The sequence below is a fragment of the Lampris incognitus genome, chromosome 7, assembly GCF_029633865.1.
Source record: "Lampris incognitus isolate fLamInc1 chromosome 7, fLamInc1.hap2, whole genome shotgun sequence".
NCBI lineage: Eukaryota > Metazoa > Chordata > Actinopteri > Lampriformes > Lampridae > Lampris > Lampris incognitus.
This window is the reverse complement of record NC_079217.1, coordinates 27635409-27656223: the sequence shown is the minus strand read 5'-3', so window position 1 is coordinate 27656223 and position 20815 is coordinate 27635409. Positions and strand designations below refer to the sequence as shown.

The 20815-nt window shown below is 43.2% G+C and overlaps 2 protein-coding genes across 2 annotated transcripts; one reads left to right on the top strand and one right to left on the bottom strand.

The window, feature by feature from the left end:
- Nucleotides 1-1531: 1531 nt before the first annotated feature.
- Nucleotides 1532-7478, bottom strand: sarm1 (sterile alpha and TIR motif containing 1). The gene is made up of 8 exons (XM_056284065.1): nucleotides 7018-7478; nucleotides 5374-5992; nucleotides 5043-5255; nucleotides 4699-4790; nucleotides 4253-4579; nucleotides 3745-3934; nucleotides 2579-2700; nucleotides 1532-1751 (listed from the first exon to the last, which is right to left on the bottom strand). The coding sequence occupies exons 1-8, from the start codon at nucleotides 7476-7478 to the stop codon at nucleotides 1628-1630; spliced, it is 2148 nt and encodes a 715-aa protein (XP_056140040.1). The 3' UTR covers nucleotides 1532-1627.
- A 1920-nt stretch (nucleotides 7479-9398) lies between these two features.
- On the top strand, nucleotides 9399-18949 carry vtna (vitronectin a). The gene is made up of 8 exons (XM_056283912.1): nucleotides 9399-9519; nucleotides 9826-9945; nucleotides 10039-10422; nucleotides 11009-11148; nucleotides 11566-11722; nucleotides 16096-16248; nucleotides 16343-16930; nucleotides 17946-18949. The coding sequence occupies exons 1-8, from the start codon at nucleotides 9462-9464 to the stop codon at nucleotides 18065-18067; spliced, it is 1722 nt and encodes a 573-aa protein (XP_056139887.1). The 5' UTR covers nucleotides 9399-9461; the 3' UTR covers nucleotides 18068-18949.
- The last annotated feature ends 1866 nt before the right edge of the window (nucleotides 18950-20815 follow it).

Here is a 20815-nt window from a genome sequence, read left to right as displayed (position 1 = left end):
TAAAACATTTCTATGAGGTAACCATTACAGACAATTAAGGCAAGATCAAATAAATCCCCTGGTATTATAACAGTGAGAGAAATAACAGATGAGAGGATGACTAACTAGAGAGCTGACATTTTCAGCTTGCATGTATCTTATGTATATATACCGCTGCAGAACAAGCAAGTCATTTGAGCTATAGTAACTTAAATCATCAGTCCACAAACACTGGAAACTCATCGGGTAACTACATATTTATTGGGAATTAAGTAGCATGACATTTTTGCTAGTTTCAACATCCACAGTTGTGGAACTGCACATTATGCCTGCGGGTGTTTTGTCACTGTATTTTTTACAAGCCACCATGTGAAAGCATTGCTGGGTTTGCTTTTACCAAGCTACTTCAATCTAATACAGCAGTAGGAAATAAGGACACAATTTCTGTTGCCGTGAAGCCAAGCAATTACTCAAAATGTTGGCTTTACTGTTGAGTAGAGAGCCACTGTCAACATTGTTTGGCAGTGATTTCCCTCAACAAGGGAAGTATTACATAATATCATAATAGCATGTTACGAGACACTCTGAGATGCAATCTTGATTAAGGTGATAACAGCTGTGGCTTCAAAATGTATACTGAGTATTTAGTGATATAATTTTGGAACGGATTCCTTTATCGCCGTTCATATCAATAATGAACTTTTGATACTGCATAGGTATTTTCCATTGCCAGAGGCACACTTATGTTCTTCTGTCTCGAAATCTCTTAGGTTAGATGTCAGAACAGGCTTACAGGTGAACATAGTCGTGAGGTTAGATGTGAGAACAGGCTTACAGGTGAAGATAGTCGTGCTGTACATTATATCATTCCTGTCCTGGAAAAGACTCACTGCTTCTGGACTCACTGACAAATTTGCGCACCAAGCAGCAACAATCTGCTCTCAATCTCTGTGCTTTGAGACTGCTATGCAAGATTCCCGCTGATCCATCCATCATCTATTCCCATTTAATCCAATACATCGTTGCAGGAGACTGGAGTCTATCCCAGCAGGCACTGGGAGGAAAGCAGGGAGACACCCTGGACAGGTTACCAGTCCATCACAGGGCCCAAGCACACTGTCACTCACACAACATTCACACCTATGGGCAATTTAGAGACTCCAATTCACCCAACATGCATGTTCTTGGACATTGGAAAGCCACACAAATGCAGGGAGAACAAACTCCACACAGATGGGCTGAAATCAAACTCAGGGACATCTTGCCTTAAGGCAACAGGGCTAACCAGTGAGTGCACGTAATGCAAGATTTCTATTAATCATTTTGCTTCGAGGGCCAATAATGGCTTGATTATTCTGTTTTCCTGAGAAAAAAAACCTAGGGCATTCACCTGATAACACATTACTGCCATTAAACTTTTTTATTATATGCAATATTAAATTACATTGCACTATTTTGGCTAATGTTTGATATTATTATTGATATTACTATAGCTCTTACTGTTAGTATCCTTATCCTTATGATGTGTGTATTATATTTGTCTTCACATGCATTGGGGCATGGTAAGGAAAGGTGTTGACCAGTGAGTTTAGGCCATGGTCTATTTGGCATCATTGGAAGCAGTTAAAAAGCTGAGGTCAAATTTTGTCTATTTCTCTTCATGCTCTTTCCCTTTGGAGCTCGCTTGGCAGTCTGGTTGATGTTTTCCGGGATTGCCATTCAAAAAGCGAAGGATCTTTTCAATAGTGGCCTCCTGATATTCATGGGACCACCTGTAATAAGAGAGGACAGCAGCGGTATTTAGGGATGTGCATCACAAGCAAAGCAGTGGTCTGCCGAGGAAGATTTGAAAGATCTTTTCATCTCCTCGACCCTATTACATATTATATTTAAGATGCATAATTTGAGTGAAGCACACACACAAATGGCTTCAGAACATTACTAACATTAATAGATGGCATTGGTTAAGTAATATTACACTCGAGGGTGTGCTTTACCGTCATTATTGGCTTGACAGTGATGTGGTCAGGACCGAGGCGCTTGCACCGAGTTCCATAAGCATCAATCACATCAATCAAAATTAACAACAAAATGCTCCATTTTGTGGCAGTATTATAAGCTACTGGTTTTTGCTCCAACTCTACTCCTATAGTGGCAGGTACAATGTTGCCATGGAACTATCTATAGTTTGAATCAGTGGTGGAGTAATATCTATAGCGATGAGGCATTTTTCATTAGAGCACGGCTTGGTGTGTTGTCATGGTAATTTGATCATGTTCTAAATGTCTAGTTGACCAATCAGATTGTTTGGCCGCAACTACCTGTTGTATAATTGGAAATGAGTAAGATGACTTCCTCAAATACACTCTATAGCTGCGTCAAAATAAAATAGAAGTTCCACATCATCTCTGCTGTGAAGTATGCTGCATAACCGCCTCTCAAATGAAACTCACAGCATTGTGGTGGGTGGATTGCGCAAAAATTAAGAATATATTGAAACTAACATCAAGGTATGCCATTCCATGCCAAACAAGAGATGTGTTTGAAAAAGACAGTTTGTAAATTTTAACTCATTTGGGTGAGGTTATCGGGAACTCACTTTATACCATTGAAGTTGAGGATAGACCTCATGTCCTCTGGTAGAGACATTGGGTCAGGCCACATGAAATTATCTGTGACAGGGACTATGTTCTTCTTACCACCCAAGGCTGTGACAATCTCCTGCAAGATTTAAGAGGATTCATTTTAACCACTGAAATACTGATATGTTATGTCCAGACATGTAAGAGCATAGGTGACTACATTTCATTAGATTTATCAGCCACTGAAGAATATTTTCATCCCCTCGGACTCAAAGATTCAGACTTGAATAAAGTATCAGGCATTTCAAAACCTTCCTACATGCTCACGAGATGAGACAGGAGTCACTAGATTGCAGAAGAAATAATAACAGCTCAATATTTTCATTTGTGTGATTATTTTAGATTAAATTCAAGTTAAGTCTGTTTATATTAACCTAAACCATGATTACAATGGTAACAGGTAAACAGATAAACAGGTACAGTAAACAACAATGGACGTCCTCCTCGTTCCTTAGACCCTTGATTCAAATAACAACCCCCAGTCTTTAATCAATTAACTGTACATCCACCATTATCCAAGCCGCTTATCCCAATTGGGGTCACGGATGCTGGAGCCTATCTCAGCAGTCATTGGGCGGCAGGCGGTAAGACAATCTGGACAGGCCACCAGTCCATCACAGGGCCTACACATTCACACCTAGGGACAATTTAGTCCGGCCAGTTCGCCTGACCTACATGTCTTTGGACTGTGGGAGGAAACCAGAGCACTCGGAGGAAACCCACGCAGACACAGAGAGAACATGCAAACTCCACACAGAGGACAACCTGGGATGACCCCCCAAGTTTGGACAACCCCGGAGTTCGAACCCAGGACCTTCTTGCTGTGAGGTGACTGTGCTAACCACTGCGCCACCGTGCCATTAATTGTACAATTAAATGATAAATAAATGTGCATATTATATATGGTGACAGCAAGAATCAAATCTGAGTCATTCCAATTAACACAGGGCTGTTGAACTGTGTCACTGATTATTTACCTGTTACAACAATGAAGAGGGAATATCTCAATGTGGCTGGGGAACTGTCGGTTAAAAGTTACAGGGGTAAATAATTGGATCTACTCAGGCCTGCACTTTCCATACCTTTATAGCTTTACATCTATAAAGAATGCTGGAAGTCTGACCTTGTGCACCCAGTCCTTCATCCCAGTGTCGCCCATGCATTTGTCCAGTGCATTGGCAGACAGGACGAGGATGAAGTTACGTGCCCGCTGTACACTCTGAATCAGTTTGTCCTCAAATTTGCCGGCCTCCAGTTTCTCCACATCTATGAAGACACTAAAGCCTCGCACCTGCAGGTGCACCTTGAGAAGGCTTGGGGAAAGTGAGATAAGAATAAGAGGATCAGAGACACTTCACAAGTTTAGAAAACATGGTATAAACTCTTTGTAAATGGGTATGCATGTGAGTGCATGCTGATGCTTTTATTTTTTTTGTGTATCATCTGAAGCCTTGTGTCACATGATGCACAATCCAATGACCAACAGTATAACTCTTATATATTTTTTTATCTTCCTTTTCACTTTTCTCCTCTTTTCCTGTGGTGTCAACCTGGTCTTATTTCTACTCTTCCTCTCTTCCTTAATTGCTTGCTCCTCTCCTTTACTTTTATCCCTCATACTCAATACTGACCTAGCCAGCTGGGAGCCAGTGGTCCTACGATAGCTGATGAACACATCGGGCCCTTTGGGCCGGGCATCTGTGAGGCAGGGCTGGATGGGCCTGTGACTGGTAGCGAGGATTTTGGCTCGGTGGACCCCATTTTCTATGAAGCAGTCGAACTGGAGCTGTTGGTCTGTCAGATTTTGAACATTATTCCGGTCTACTCCTGATTGGACAAGGCCATAGGTATACTGGCGAAAACGTGGGTCCACCTCAGCTAACCAGTCTGCCATATTGTTTGGATCGCATGTGGCGTAGTTGGCATACATCTTCAACACACGCAAATCTCTTAGAAACCTAGAGAATCAGTCAAAATGGAGATAACGTTAAACACCCAGTATTGAGTTAACTCATGCTTATAAATGTCAGTCAGTCTTATATTCAGATCCTCATCTTGAGAATGGCAAACTACCTACCTCTTTCGGGTGAGGCCAGCAGCCATGCCCAAATCAGTGTTCAGATCGTGGTCTGTGATGTTCAGCAGGAGGTCTCCATCCACCTGAAGCTCCTATTATGAGACAGACAAATAAAATAGAATTAGATAGATAGATAGATAGATAGATAGATAGATAGATAGATAGATAGATAGATAGATAGATAGATAGATAGATAGATAGATAGATAGATAGATAGATAGATAGATAGATAGATAGATAGATAGATAGATAGATAGATAGATAGATAGATAGATAGATAGATAGATAGATAGATAGATAGATAGATAGATAGATAGATAGATAGATAGGTTCTTGTCACCCACCTGGAAACGATTGCAGTAGGCACTAAAGCCAATTTGCTGAAGCCATGTCTGCACCTCACAGTTTTTCCAGTTGGGCACAGATGATAGGATACGTCTTGGCACTTCTTCGCCCATCATTCTTAGCGCCCGCTTGGCAAGGGCAATGACTGTGCCATTACTGGAGTACATGACAATTCTCTTTAAACTCTGCACTGCTCCAATCTCTTGAAAAATCTTCGGAATAGGGCAAATGACAACAGGATCATTTATACTGCAGGAGACTGGAAACAAAAAAACACTACTTATGTTACTTGAAGATTTAGATGATATGGGAAGAGGACAGTGGTGATACCTTGGTATTGCGCTGTCGGGATTTGATGCTGGCCTCAACATTAAGGTAGAAGGCAGCAATGCACTTCCCCTCCAGTCTTGTTCCATCCAGCAATGGCAGGAGCTGCTGCAGATCAGCTGCTGTCTTTCCCTGCATACTATCTGCACTGTCCAACAAACTCCGGGCAAAGTCATCTGGGTCCAGTGATGCAATGAATGGCTCCACTAGCTCCAAGGTCCCAGATTTCACTACCTCTTTCTCAATTTCCCGATTCGCTGCTAACACGGCTACAGCCAGGCATGCATGAAAACGAATGAGTTCGTCTTCTTTGGAAAAAGCCAAAGGGAACAGCCATTCGGCGGCCTGTTTCTCTATCATAAGTCGCTGGCAGCGGTGGCCTCCGTACATGGCACAGTTGGCTAAGGCCACGGCACAGTGGCGCAGCACAGTAGGGTCAGTACCTCGGCACCAGAACAGGAGAGCATCTAGGGCCCCATTGGAGATAAGCTGAGTTGACGTCTCCTCTGTGTGTTTGAACATGTGCTCCAGGATCCCAGAGACACTGCGTGCCAGCTGGGCATCTTCCTGCTCTCGGGTGAGGTTGAGAATGACCCCCAGGCCCATGCGAGCAACATAATCTCTGTCAACAGAGGTATGGAGAAAATACAGTGGAAAACATAAATACCATTGGACAGACTAAATATTGAAGAGGGTTTTTTTTTTAACTTTTTTTGAAAAACTGGTATATCCTGCTGTGTGTCCATGAAACACATTTGACATCTTTTTTTTTTTACCAAAGGTTGTTTGGTTTCACCAGATCCAGTGCTCCACACCCATCTCTAATGGAACAGACTGTTTGAGGGGTGTTATAAACATAAAGCAGCATTATTCATGAGCCAATACTTTGATTGGCTGGTAATATTGTTGGGCCCCGTCCCCTCCCCGTCTGTTGTTTTTCCAACTCAGTTTAGATCAGACTTCCGTGTGATGAAAGCTCTGGTTGGTTAACCTTAACCCTAACTCCACCCTAACCCTAACCCTTAACTAATGAGAAGCAAGCGATCTTGGACTTTAACCAATCAGAGGCACACACACGTTAGAGGCTACCCGCTCGCTCGCTCGCTCGCTCGCTCGCTCTCTCTCTCTCTCTCTCTCTCTCTCTCTCTCTCTCTCTCTCTCTCTCTCTCTCTCTCTCTCTCTCTCTCTCTCTCTCTCTCTCTCTCTCTCTCTCTCTCTCTCTCTCTCTCTCTCTCTCTCTCTCTCTCTCTCTCTCTCTCTCTCTCTCTCGGCATGGGCGGGTTTATGGAAAATTTGGGTTGACGTCACCCCGAGGGGTAATTCTGAATGGATTGCTTATTCAAATGGTGCTACTTAGTCACAAGAAGAAACATTGAAACAAAGATGGGATTTAAGTGCTATGAAAACATGAAAATGGTACTCCTTGCTGAACGCAAAATCCACCTTAAGACTAGACAAATCTCGTTTTCACACACACACACACACACACACACACACACACACACACACACACACACACACACACACACACACACACACACACACACACACACACACACACACACACACACACACACACACTTTAAATATGGTGGGATGTCTTTGGGTAATACTAGAGTCTATATCAATATAGGTTTTAATTCACACCTATTCTCTGCAACCAGTATCTGCTCCAGCAGCTTCGCAGATTCGTAGGTGATCTCCATTGCTGGCGTCTGCAGAAGATGGAGGAGGAGCTCCAGGCCTCCATCCAGTCGGATTCTGTTGCAGATCTCTTCGGCCACCTGACGGCCCACGGTGGGCAGTATCCAAGCCTCCTCCACCAGCTGAAATATCTCCGCGATCGCCCTGCGGGTTTCATCCAGATCGGAGGAGTCCTTGGAGGTTTTCAGCGTGCTGACAGCGGAGCGGAGCGCCGGCAGCGAGCTGTCCAGCGCCGCCTGGACGTCGGCGCTGATGCCCGGCGACACCGCTCTTTGCTCCGCGGGGCCGCTCCTCCGCGTCTGCAGCCTGCTGACGTACTCTGGTACCGTCAGTCTGTCCGTGCTAAACATGTTGCGACAGTATCGATACAGCCTCCACAAAAAACAAGTCAGAGAAAAAAGCATCTACTGACATCTGCCAGCTCCGCGAGGGCCAACGCGACTACACGAGGCCGATCTGGATCGATGCAATTAATTGATCACTGGCTCACAAAAAGGAATGTTTCGAAACGGAGAAAATAGTTGCCTAATGATGATAATAGTAATTGTTTACTCCGAAACTAGTGGTATGACGCGTGTTATGAAGTGCAAACACAGCTGTCCTTCTCGTCCAGCAGGCCTCTCAGTAATTCAAGTCAGAAAGACAAGTGGCAGTTTTGACTGTACTTGGCATCTCTGCGGGTCAGCCCGTCCGCTTACAGATGTCGCATAATGTGCAGGAACAGCAGTGGATGCTTGCGGTTCTTCCTTGACAGTGTTATCCTTTTGTCTTCTTCTTGACCCAAGCTTGACTCGAGGCCTCTTTAATGACACTTAGAAGATGAACTCAAACCGTGGCTTTGCGTCCCTAACAGAGTCGTCTCACCACTGCGGATCTTTGAGTAGCAAAAACCGTCCAAACGACTGCATGATAAATTGTTGTATTTTCCTGAAGAGTTGCGAGGTGAGCGGCTATAAGAGCACCGATTGTTGTCTGTCTCTCGCTTGGCTTTAATTGCGGTCATCCAGACAAAGAGGGCTTGTCTTTATTGTTGTTGAAATCTTCTGCTCACAAGCTTTCCCAACCCTACACAATGCTCTTCGTTAGTCCGTGACAAATGTAATTTAGGTGGCCCCAAAACGGCCCCTCGCCCATCTCATCCCACGGTCAGCATCTTCCAGCAGCATCATCTGGGTCTGGACCGCCCTTAGTCCCAGATAGAGCCAGATAACAACAAGGAAGCCTTCCCCAATGCAACAAAGCTGTCTGTAGACCCTGCCCTCTAGTGGACGTGCAAGGAAAAACCCCAGTCATACCTCATCCTCATCCTCATCTCCTCTCCGAGTGTGTGTGTGTGTGTGTGTGTGTGTGTGTGTGTGTGTGTGTGTGTGTGTGTGTGTGTGAAACAAAAAACAACTGATTTTACTTTTTAAACACGTTTTGTTTGTTCGTTTGTTTCTTTCAACACATAAGCACTTCTTTCATTTCGACCAAACATTAAATGTTTACTCCGTGCTAAAAAAAAACACAAAACAAAACAAAGATAAAAAACAAAACAAAACCCTAATGTTTGGCGCATTTAGTTTTATTCATATTGTCATTCCCTTCTTGCCGATACTCAGTATTGAACTCTCACGGGAATAAAGTCAGTGTCCGCCAGCTCCTTTCTCTTCTTTCTGCCAGTCAGTTTTTCCTTGTTTTGTGGGATGTGAGAGACTTCAGGAGCTTTATGAAGCTTCACAAGCCATATTCTCTCACTGGGGTGAAAAACGGAATGAAGCGGTTTCTATCTTTGGTGCTGGGTACAAGAGAAGGGATGCAGAAGATTTATAAAAGTAGGAAAAGTCGAATTGATGATGGTTCAGAGGAAGATTTACTTCTTTTGTTCATCGCAAGGGTGAAGGAGAGAGTCCGGGTGGATTCAGTTTCTTTACCCTACTGAAAAACTTAGATGCACTTATTGCGCGGTGGTGTTTCACTACAGCCATTGGCTTAGTCAATGAGGGGCAATTGGTATTTAATTCTGTTTTTGCATAATGTTTTTTAATCCTTCGGGAATATGTGACTTGAACCACTTTTTTTTTAAAAAGACCCTTTTGGATGTTTTAATGTAAGGAGTTGTTCATGTCTGATGTTGTGAAATGAATATGTCATTGTTGAAGTTTTTGTTTTATGTAAAATAGTTGTTTTTGTTTTAATTCAAATTCTCTCTCTTTCCCTCTCTCTCTCTCTCTCCCTCTCCATTTGTACATTTGTTGTGTGGGGGGAGAGACCAGGAGTGTCAACAGGGTTTAAGTAAACACAAGAAGAGGTGAATAACACAGGATCCAATGTTTCCACTGTTTAGTTGATTGGCGGCACACAGGCTGACATTAGCTTTCCACTAAGCTCACACGCAGTGAGACACCATGAGACCTGGGCCCACCCTACTGCTGGCTCTGCTCGCCGTAGCCTTGGCCGAAGATGGTAAGTACACACTTACTGGTACGTTCTGCGCTCATCTGAGGTAAAAGTGTGTAGTACAGTAATGTGGGGGGGGGGGCTGAACATTGCTAGTTTTAGGTATGTTGTGTATGAGCTGAGGGAAAACTGAGGCGTTGTTAGTTCTTAAATCTTGATCATGTGCTTAAGCTTTCTACTCAGTGGACTGTCTCTGCATTCACTGGATCATAAATAGCACTAGTGGGGGGAAAAAACCCTAGGCGCAGAGTAGAGTCCATCAGTAACAACACTTCCATGGTCTTTGTCTCTTCTCTGTCACGTCCTTCCCAGAGTCCTGTATGGGCAGATGTGAGAATGGCTTTGACTCTCAGAAGGAGTGCCAGTGTGACTCTATGTGTAAATACTACAAGAGCTGCTGCTATGACTATGAGATCATCTGTGACATGAAGAGTAAGAACCTGATCGTCCACAGTATATCTTGTGTCATCCACCCAGATATCTAGATTTTAAAAGCCATTTAATATCACGTGACTTTCCCCTCAGCACGTGGTGACACTTTTGGCCTAGCAGAAGATGACGATGATCTGTTCAGCAACACTCCCTCACCAACTGGGAGTCCTGTGGGTGCAGAGTCCAATCCTGTCAGCCGTATACACCCCATTCCCCCACGTCGCCCCTCCTCAAACCCCGCAACCCAGGTGATGCCCACCTCACAGAGAGTCCCCACCACGCCGAAGGCCCCCGTTACACACCCCAATCCCATCACACAGGCAGCCCCTTTACCAACAACTGCTCCGACTGCAAAAGCCACCACTGAGAGTGTGATCCCTACCACATCAGCCCCCGACCCGGATGGCGAAATCTGCAGCGGCAGACCTTTTAACTCCTTCATGCAGCTGAAAAATGGCTCCATCTACGCCTTCAGAGGTGAGTAGTAGGGGTAAGATGGAGAAAGAGTCTTTTACATTGTGTTGTTATTGTCCTCCATAGTGGAGGCATGTTGCCATATTCTCTTATCGAAAATTTGAGGTTTGATTTGATGCAAACCTGGGGTTCCCTGCTTGTTTTTAAAATTCCCTTTGATTCTATAATAGTCTTTCATGGGATAGTGCAAAGTTTAATTTTCACTGATTACTTATTCTGGTATTGGGGCTTAGAATATTATGTTTTCTGTCGGCCAGCAACTTATTTCCCATTAAAATCGAAACATTTCAAGAACCTTCTTTGTACTAATGGAATTATCTGCCATTCTGCCTTGTTATAACATGTTGACATGAGCCTCTACAGGAAAAAAACAAAATGCATGCATGAGAAAACTAGTGGAATTATTTCACCCAATGATTATAAATTAAAGTGTTTTTTCTTAAGAAACATAACATTTTAAAACCATTATGAGACTAAAGAATTGCTTGCAGTGTATGATTATTGGCACTTTTTTATCGCCATTTGTGTGATGATTGGTACATCTTTCTGCAGTGGGAGAATGCACCTTTGAACACTGTGTGTGTCCTAGGGGAGTATGTCTTTGAGCTGGGTCAGAAGTCAGTGATGCCTGGTTATCCAAAGTTGATAAAGGACGTGTGGGGCATCAGCGGACCTATTGACGCCGCATTTACTCGTGTCAACTGTCAGGGCAAGACCTACATCTTTAAGGTGGGGGCAGTGCCTCAGTTGTATTTACATAAAACTAAGTCTTCCTGTTGATTCACTGGAATGAATTAGACCAGGTACACTCACTTATATGCTCAGGGATGTAGTGGTAAACTAGAAAAGTGGGGAAACTATGATTTTTAGTCAGTGATCATCATAAGGCAACCAACCAACAACACGGGTAGTATTTTCAAAAAAACATTGATTTATGTATTTTCCAGTTGTGATACACTATTTTCTATACCAGTTATGGTATTTACTTTGATGCATACTATGAATGTATGTAATCAAGATTTGTTCACCCTGAAAAAGGTGGTTAAACTGCATTTAGGTGCATTTACCCTGCACTACATGGCTGTACATAGTGATGCGAATAAAACACCGAAGTGGTGCTGAATCTACATTTCTACATTTCTACAGGGGAACAAGTACTGGAGGTTTGATGATGGTGTGCTCGATGACGACTATCCGAGAGATATCAACGTGGGTTTTGACAAGATTCCTGATCATGTGAGCGCAGCATTTGCTCTCCCTGCCCCTAGCCACCATGGCAAGGAGAAGGTCTACTTCTTCAAAGGTAAAGCCAGGTGTAATGCTTACAGTCCCTTTTCATCTACGCATGTAGTAATTGATATTTATATATATATATATACAGTGCATCCGGAAAGTATTTACACCCCTTCACTTTCCCCACATTTTGTTATGTTACAGCCTTATTCCAAAATGGATTAAATTCCTTTTTTTTCCTCATCAATCTACATACAATACCCTGTAATGACAATGTGAAAAGGGTTTTGAAGAAATTTTTGCAAATTTATTAAAAATAAAAAACTGAAATATTGCATGTACATAAGTATTCACGCCCTTTACTCAGTACTTGGTTGAGGCACCCTTGGCAGCGATTACAGCCTCAAGTCTTCTTGGGTATGAAGCTACAAGCCTGGCGCAACTATATTTGGGGTATTTCTCCCATTCTTCTCTGCAGATCCTCTCGAGCTCTGTAAGGTTAGATGGGGAGCGTCGCTGCACAGCTATTTTCAGGTCTTTCCAGAGATGTTCAATGGGGTTCAAGTCTGGGCTCTGGCTGGGCCACTCAAGGACATTCACAGACTTGTCCCGAAGCCACTCCTTCGTTGTCTTGGCTGTGTACTTAGGGTCGTTGTCATGTTGAAAGGTAAACCTTCGACCCACTCTGAGGTCCTGAGCGCTCTGGAGCAGGTTTTCATCAAGGATCTCTCTGTACTTTGCTCCATTCATGACCAGTCTCCCAGTTCCTGCCGCTGAAAAACATCCCCACAGCATGATGCTGCCACCACCATGCTTCATTGTAGCGATGGTATTAGCAAGGTGATGAGAGGTACCTGGTTTCCTCCAGACATGACGTTTGGCATTCAGGCCAAAGAGTTCAATCTTGGTTTCATCAGACCAGAGAATCTTGTTTCTCATGGTCTGAGAGTCCTTTAGGTGCTTTCTGGCAAACTCCAAGTGGGCTGTCAAGTGCCTTTTACTGAGCAGAGGCTTCCGTCTGGCCACTCTACCATAAAGGCCTGATTGGTGGAGTGCTGTAGAGATGGTTGTCCTTCTGGAAGGTTCTCCCGTCTCCACAGAGGAACACTGGAGCTCTGTCATAGTGACCATCGGGTTCTTGGTCACCTCCCTGGCCAAGGCCCTTCTCCCCCAATTGCTCAGTTTGGCTGGGCAGCCAGCTCTAGGAAGAGTCCCGGTGGATCCAAACTTCTTCCATTTACGAATGATGGAGACCACTGTGCTCTTCGGGACCTTCAAAGCTGTAGAAATTTTTTAGTACCCTTCCCCAGATCTGTGCCTCGATACAATCCTGTCTCAGAGGTCCACAGACAATTCCTTTGACTTCATGGCTTGGTTTCTGCTCTGACATGCACTGTCAACAGTGGGACCTTATATAGACAGGTGTGTGCCTTTCCAAGTCATGTCCAATCAATTGAATTTACTACAGGTGGACGCCAATCAAGATGTAGAACCATCTCAAGGATGATCAATGGAAACAGGATGAACCTGACCTCAATTTTGAGTGTCATAGCAAAGGGTGTGAATACTTATGTACATGCAATATTTCAGTTTTTTATTTTTAATAAATTTGCAAAAATTTCTACAAAACCTTTTTCACTTTGTCATTATGGAGTATTGTTTGTAGATTGATGCGAAAAAAAGGAATTTAATCCATTTCGGAATAAGGCTGTGACATAACAAAGTGTGGGGAAAGTGAAGGGGTGTGAATACTCTCCGGATGCACTGTATATGACATTTTAATACTTTTTCAGTATGTTCAATTCAAGTGTGCCAGAATTTCACTGTTTTGGGCTTGTCCCCAACCCAGACTTTTTCACTTCCCCTCTATAATAAAGTAATAATATGGTTGAATTCCATAAAGCTTTACTTTGCATTTTCTCATAATAATTTAAAAAGACATATTTCAAATTCATATGGTTTATATGTGTTCAATTTGCAAATTTTTTATAGTAAAATATCGCTGTCCCTCATACATCTGTCACTACCATCGCACCGAACATGTTAGCAATAACATTTTTTCAAACAACAACAATGTGGTTGCCATGGAAATGAGAAGTACCAGAGGTGCATGAGCAGTCATGGCAGCAGACTGGTCATGTCCACAAATGTAAGTAATATGAAGATTTATATGTCCTGATATGAGAGTGTGTTTATGAGGCATCATTACCAAACAAGTTACTAATTGAGTATTTTTGTTCGGAAATAAGAAATGTAACTTTATTCACGTATATTCATTGTACATTGTATGCTAGCTAACAAGTTAGGTTAGACTTAGCCAACTTTTTCTCCAAAAAGTGAAAATTGTTATTACCATCACGTGTCATTACCGCCACATTTTGCTGTTACAACTTTGAAAAAGCATCATAATATCAAACTTGTTTTGTAGGATGATCAAAGCAATGCTAAGATATTTGTTCCAGACCACTTAATAGAGCTTTTGAAAAAGAAAAAACAGATTTTAAAGACATTTTTCAAAAATTCAAAAGCCAAAAGTGCCCCAAATTGAAGATATTCAAGTACATTCTTTATGAGACAGTACAAGCCTGTTTCATGCCATAAGCAATCATCAGCTGTTTGACAGCTGATGATTGCTGATGATTGACAGGTGATGGTTGCTTATGGCATGAAACAAGCTTGTACTGTCTCATAAAGAATTTACTTGAATCACTGGATATACATTTCTTTTTCTTTTTTTTTCTTCTCCCGAAAACCATCAATGGTGTCGATAAAAGTGCTCAAAATGAGGGGCAGAATATTAAGATAGATGTAGGAAAAAAAACTTTAAGGAATCCGAGTAGCGTAGCGGTCTATTCCACTGCCTACCAACATGAGGATTACCGGTTCGAATCCCCGTGTTGCCTCCGGCTTCATCGGGCGTCCCTACGGACTCAATTGGCCGTATCTGCGAGTGGAAAGCCGGATGTGGGTATGTGTCCTGGTCGCTGCACTAGCGCCTTCTTCTGGTTGGTCGGGGCGCCTATCCGGCGTCCCCGACCGGACCGTCACAGCGGGGACGCGAACTCAGATCTCCCGCACCACGGGCTACAACGTTAACGAGTCGACTAAAGCAGTGTTTCTCAACCGGGGGGGTCCGAGGACCCCTAGTGGTCCGTGGTGTAATTGCAAGGGGTCAGTGAAAATAAAATATCTTTAAAAAAAAGATCCTATGACATTTATAGAAATAGGATTAGTTTACTCAAATGTGACTGAGACCTTTATCTACCTAAACTATAAAGGGTAACAGGACTTTTTTCTCTAATTACATCTGTTTCACAAGTGTAATTTATTGTATTTTAATAAGAGATCTCGCTCCCGTTTGCATTGTTAAAAGTTACTGCATAAAAATTCTGTTGTTACATATATCTGAAAGTTACTGAATACATATTCTGTTTTGTTACATATATCTGAAAGTTACTGCATAAGAATTCTGTTTTGTTAACTATATCTAAGTTACAACTGAAAGCTCTTATTTTTGCCCCAAAGAGTGAATAAATGCTATAATGCAATTTAAAATGCAGTTTCTACTGTTTCTATCAAATTGCAACCCCCCTCCCGCAAGATCAGGTGGAGGGGTCCTCAGGGTAGATCAAAAATACGCAGGGGGTCCAGGACCCCAAAAAGGTTGAGAACCACTGGACTAAAGGGTCCGACCCAAGGGCCAACGTGTCTACTTATTCGTGTACGTTACACTAACCCCCTCCTTCGAGATTCGCGTCGCGACAGCCAGGACGCAAACCTGGGGCTCCCGCACCGCATGCGACTACGTTAACCAGTCGACTTAAGGGTCCAACCCGTTAGCCAACGGCCAACGTGTCTACTTATCCACGCACCTTACACTTTTTTAGGGATACGCGCGGACGCGCTTTCCCGAAGGAGGCGGGTAGTGTAACGTAGGAAAAAAAAACTTTAGGGCACCCGGGTAGCGAATTCACTACAATATATTGTAGCGAATTCGGGGGGGCAACCACAGGAACCGCCGCAGCCGGGACGCGAACCCATACCTCCCGCACCACGGGAGACATCGTTAACCGTCTGGAGCGAAAACACCTACAAAAAGTATCGATGTTTGTGCGGAGAAACGTTCCACTCGTGTCAAGTACAATGTGAAACAATCCAGTCGTAGATGTCATCTCTCAAACCCAACTCCATTCTCGTATCTCAAAATGCTAATCCGACTGTAAACATTGACAGGCGCATGGAAGAGGAGGTCTTCATGGGAAATGGAAGCGGGCAGCCAGCAGCTACACCGGAAGGCCCAAAATATTGGCCGTTGTCCCCGGAGGCAAATCGTTTGATCGCAATTTAGCCACATGGTTCTTAGATTGCTTCTCAGATGACATTGCATACCTGTCATAATGATATTTTAATTGGTAACAAACATACTGCCTGTCTCACCAACAGGGGATCAGTATTATGTGTACGAGTTCTTGCACCAGCCTTCCCATAAGGAATGCATCACCATGTCCGAGAGATCTCCTTCCACGCTTTTCAGGCGCTACACTAACATGTACAACATCAACTATGAGCAGTTTTTCCACAACCTCTTCTCTGACAGTAAGTAATACTATTCTATGTGAATGTTTGGGGCAAATTTTGCAGGGTGGTCAATTATGCACATTTCCATTTCTCATCTGATTCTCTCCTCTAGTGCCCAACCACCACAGTGGTCACCACTTTATCAACAGGGACTGGAAAGGCATCAGGTCACCAGTGGATGCTGTTCTGGCTGGCAGAATCTACGTCTCTGCCTTAACCCCTATGCAACCCCTTAACTACCGGCCTGATCAGCAACGGGGTCAACAACAAGGCCAACAGTGGGACCAGCAGTATCAGCAATATGGACAGCAATGGGACCAACAATATGGGCAGCAGTGGGACCAACAATATGGGCAGCAGTGGGACCAACAATATGGGCAGCAGAGGGGCCGCCGCAGGCAAAACCGTTCACCTTCCTGGGAGTCCATTGCTGAACGGGGCATGAGCATGGGCCGGAGCTTCGCTGAGAGAGGGATGGACATGGGGCTGAGGCTGGCAGAGAAGAGGATGGAAATGGAGGAGGGGCTTGGCCGAGGCTGGGACAGGCAAGACTGGGATCAGGACAGACGGAGAAATGGTTACCGTCGATACAATGATGACAATTACGACTCCAGGAACAATCAGCGCAGAGATGACAGGACGTACTGGGAGTTCATACACAGAAGCCAGCCCCTGCAGAGCATCTACTTCTTCAAAGGAGGTGATGCCAATATGAACAACATGTAGTAGTCATCCCAGAGGAGAAATTACTTAACCACAGACACCATAGATAATGAAATTCAAAACAGTAGAATCTCAGACAAGTACAGCTCAAAAATAGTACATAAAATATATGTTTATTTCCACTAGAGGTCAGAATATACAGCTGGGTCAGTTAGGCAACTATTATTCATACTCCACAATCTCATTAACGAGGTACAAATTAATGTTTGTAATGGACTTTTTGGGAAGAATGACTCTATGAGCTGCTTATATGATTCAGCACTATGGACAGGACGATTTCTCTTATTTAGGATATTCTATTAATTGGTACTTCCGCCAAGTGCAGTTCAATTAAAGCTGTGTTGAGCAGGCTCCTTGTGTGTACTTGTCAGTACTATCTGTCTCATCTTAATGGTAATTCTGTGACATGTTTTATCCAAGATGAAACTGTAAGCTTTGTTTTTTGTCAAGCACAAAATGGCATATTAAGTAGCAATGACTGTTCAAAACTCATAAGTTCTCTCATGAGCCTTTTTCCAAAGACACGTCTTTCGTTCAATGAGATAGTTACACCCATTTACACTTGGAAGCTTCCCAGTACAATCCCTATCCCTGTACTGCTAGCAACCGGCCAGCTTCTGAGGGGCAGTCAAAGATTAAGGGCGCTTCAATACCATTTGGCAGAGATGTCACTTTCTGACAAGTATCATTTTGTCCAAAATTGGAAACCACTCCTAAATCCATGACACCTCTGTGACTGCTGTCATAATTCTGCCAGCCAGCACAATCTTAAGCCAAATCATGAGATGTTTAGAGACTTAAACAAAGCAATCTAGTTCCCTTAGTTCTCAAAGTATCTAGAACTATCTAGATAGCACATTAAAAAGCCAAAAAAAAAGGATTTATTTGACAATAGAAGTTGTGACTCAACACTACGTGTTCCACTCCTATCTGTAAGTTTTAACCAAAAAGAGTAAATATCAGACATCATTTTTTTTGTGTGTGTTTTTCAGATAAGTACTATAGAGTGGACCTGAGGACAAAGAGTGTTGACCCTGCCATCCCCTCGTACCCCCGATCCATCGCCAAGTACTGGCTTGGCTGTTCAGACACTACTGGGGCAGAGAAGAAGTAGTTTCATCACTCAATTTTTATGTAATGTGTCATAATTAATAAGGAATATGTTCTCATGATTATGGACAATGTGAAATAGAGATAACTGATTGTTGAATTAAGTGTGCATTTCGTGGTTTGATTCATGAACGCTGGTGGTGTCTTTTGTTGAGCAGTTTATTTTTTTCCCTTTCTGGCTTTGTAAATCTGAAATTCTGTGTAAAATTTGAATCTTTTTTTTATATATTCCGAGATGTAGTAGTACCACGAGAACAAATGTCATTTTCCTAACAGTGACAAACAGCGAACTTTTTATCAAACTGAGCCCACCTGAGATCAATAGAGATCCGTCAATGGCTGTACACCATAGTTGTGGGCCTTGGTATGGTCAAAGTCCAGTTGGTTAATAGCATATGTTATGGACTTTGTCACGCTTATCAGGGTGGCCAAGTGGTCTGAGAGACTGTGCCTCAAACTGACCCGGGATCAAGACTATATAGATAAATTAACTGTCCTACTTTTTGCAAGACACTGAGATAAGCAAAAAAGAAAAGTCAACATCACAACCCTATTGTTAAAATGCACCAAAGCACACGGCTGCATGATAGGGTCGTACTGCCACTGCAGATATCCACGACCCATAAATATAAAATGGAGTTACATTAAAAAAAAAAGAACGAACAAAGAACAAATCTAAGTAATAATCCAGTGCCATAATTGCTTCTTCTTTTCTTTTTTTAAAGGAAAGGCTGTGAATATTGTCTAGTGATACAAAATTAAAAAAAATCAGTCTGTGGTGTGTCTACCTGGAAAATAAAAAATGACGTAATTGCTTAATTGGTTGATTATATAATTCTGAAATGGAGAGGCAGTGAATGTTTTCTTTTATACTGAATAAAATAATGTCCGTATAGTGTCTTGAAAATTGCAAAATCTACTGAGAAACAAGTAAAATATCTGTTTCAAATGTCTTTCGTGTGCAATTGGGAAGCTAATTAGAAATAATTATACAGTGTTTGGATTTTATTCTTAAGAATTCTGAGATGAATTTCCCGCCGAGGCAAGTCCCGCTAGTGGAGCTGATCACAGCCACGGAATAGACCACTGCACTTCCGCGTTCGAACGTTAGAGCGGGGGGAGCTAGAGGGGGATAGAAGCCGGCAAGTTTGAACACGGATTAAATGGCTAACTATGTCGCTACGTTGGCTGCTGCGGACAAGAACCGATATTTGCGAAAAATTCGCAGTATCGGTGGTCAGCGTCCTTTCAATCGAACAGGGGAATGGGTTAATAACCCCACTCATGCATTACACCCTGAAATGATAAAAGGCAAAAATTAAATCACACATCATGACCTAGAGCAGCAATGGGGAAAAGACATAGGAACTAGGCTACATTTTCAGCAAATGTTTGCATTTTATTCAATTATTACTTTTTACTGGATTACACATAACTGCATACAATGATGCATGATATACCTCAATAAGGATGACAATAATAATGTGATAACAATGTTTGCATTTTAACTGGGTAAGGGAGACCGGGGTAGTTACCCCTTGTTTCTAGGAAAGATAAACAAAATTGAGCATGTGACCAAATATTCAGGGGGGAGGGACCATTTTATGATTTTTAATGGATAAAAATACATATGGGTTTGAAGAATGTGATCCCATTCAGACAGGTTTAGCTAACTGTGGAATTCCATATAGCCACCGGCTCAACCTGACGTTACCAGTGATGAAGTGCAGATCGCAGACGTAAACATGTTTGCTGTCAGGATCCCAAAGTTGTCCATCCTTGTCTTTCCTTCTGATCGCCTGGAGCCATTTCAATCGTTTTTCTCCCTCCTTCTGCCTTTTGGCAATACAAAAAAACGAATAGTTGGGCTGTTTTTCTTGTTAACAGTACAGTCCACCACACAGCAACTTTTGGGCATCGTAGCTACGGCTAGGCTGCGTATCTAATACAGTGCGGCTTGGCGGCTTGGGTTTTCTATCCCCCTCTCCTGGCGTCCTGTTGTCAAGGTACCCGGAAGTGTTCCGGTGGTCTATCGGAGATCCGTAACAATCGTGGCACGGACCCGGAAGCGGAGTAACTGCGGACGAAAGTTTCAGCCCACCTCCACCGGCCAACATCAGCAGATGTTTTAAGGGCAATAACAGCATCATCCTTCCGGCAGACAAAGGTAGCGTAATGTCCACAAATACACGGGACGACTGTTTGAGTGAATAACTGGGGCTTTATTTTATCACTCGCGCTCTGTCGTTCATACATCCATGCCGCGTGTCCCGCATACAGTCTCGTTCTCCTTCCTTCTTCCGTACTCGCCCCATAACCCCTTGCGTCTCTTAAAGAGGTATTCTCCATTAAAGTCTGAACGTCTTTTTTGTTAGTATACAACAGCAGAAACAAACGGTTTTCTGTGACTACAAACAGTGTTTTTTTTTTCTTTTTTTACTTAGTATAAAGTCTTTAGGGCACTCTGGCCGCTTCTGCACTATCCTTCGTGGGTAGCGAGGGATGCCAGGGGTCTGCGGGCTCGATGGTGCCATTGGGGGTGCCCTGTCGGTGTCGGTGTGGGTAAACCCGCTAGGACCACCTATGGGTTCAGTCTGTTCAGGCATGATGCTGTCGTGTTCTGTAGCGGCGGTCGTAGGTAAGTCGAGCTAGTGCGGGGAGGAGGCACTTGCTTGAAGTGTGATGTGTTCTTTGTCACCCCTCGCTGCTCACGTTGTGCAGTGACCATTGTTCCTTTGACTGCAATGACTTG

Coding starts and splice junctions, on each gene's coding strand:
- sarm1 (XM_056284065.1), bottom strand. CDS start 7,478: ATGCTTTTTTCTCTGACTTGTTTTTTGTGGAGGCTGTATCGATACTGT. Junction 4,791..5,042: donor CCTACTGCAATCGTTTCCAG/GTGGGTGACAAG, acceptor GTCTCATAATAG/GAGCTTCAGGTGGATGGAGA. Junction 3,935..4,252: donor ACTGGCTCCCAGCTGGCTAG/GTCAGTATTGAG, acceptor ACTTTCCCCAAG/CCTTCTCAAGGTGCACCTGC.
- vtna (XM_056283912.1), top strand. CDS start 9,462: ATGAGACCTGGGCCCACCCTACTGCTGGCTCTGCTCGCCGTAGCCTTG. Junction 10,423..11,008: donor CTCCATCTACGCCTTCAGAG/GTGAGTAGTAGG, acceptor TGTGTGTCCTAG/GGGAGTATGTCTTTGAGCTG. Junction 11,149..11,565: donor GCAAGACCTACATCTTTAAG/GTGGGGGCAGTG, acceptor ACATTTCTACAG/GGGAACAAGTACTGGAGGTT.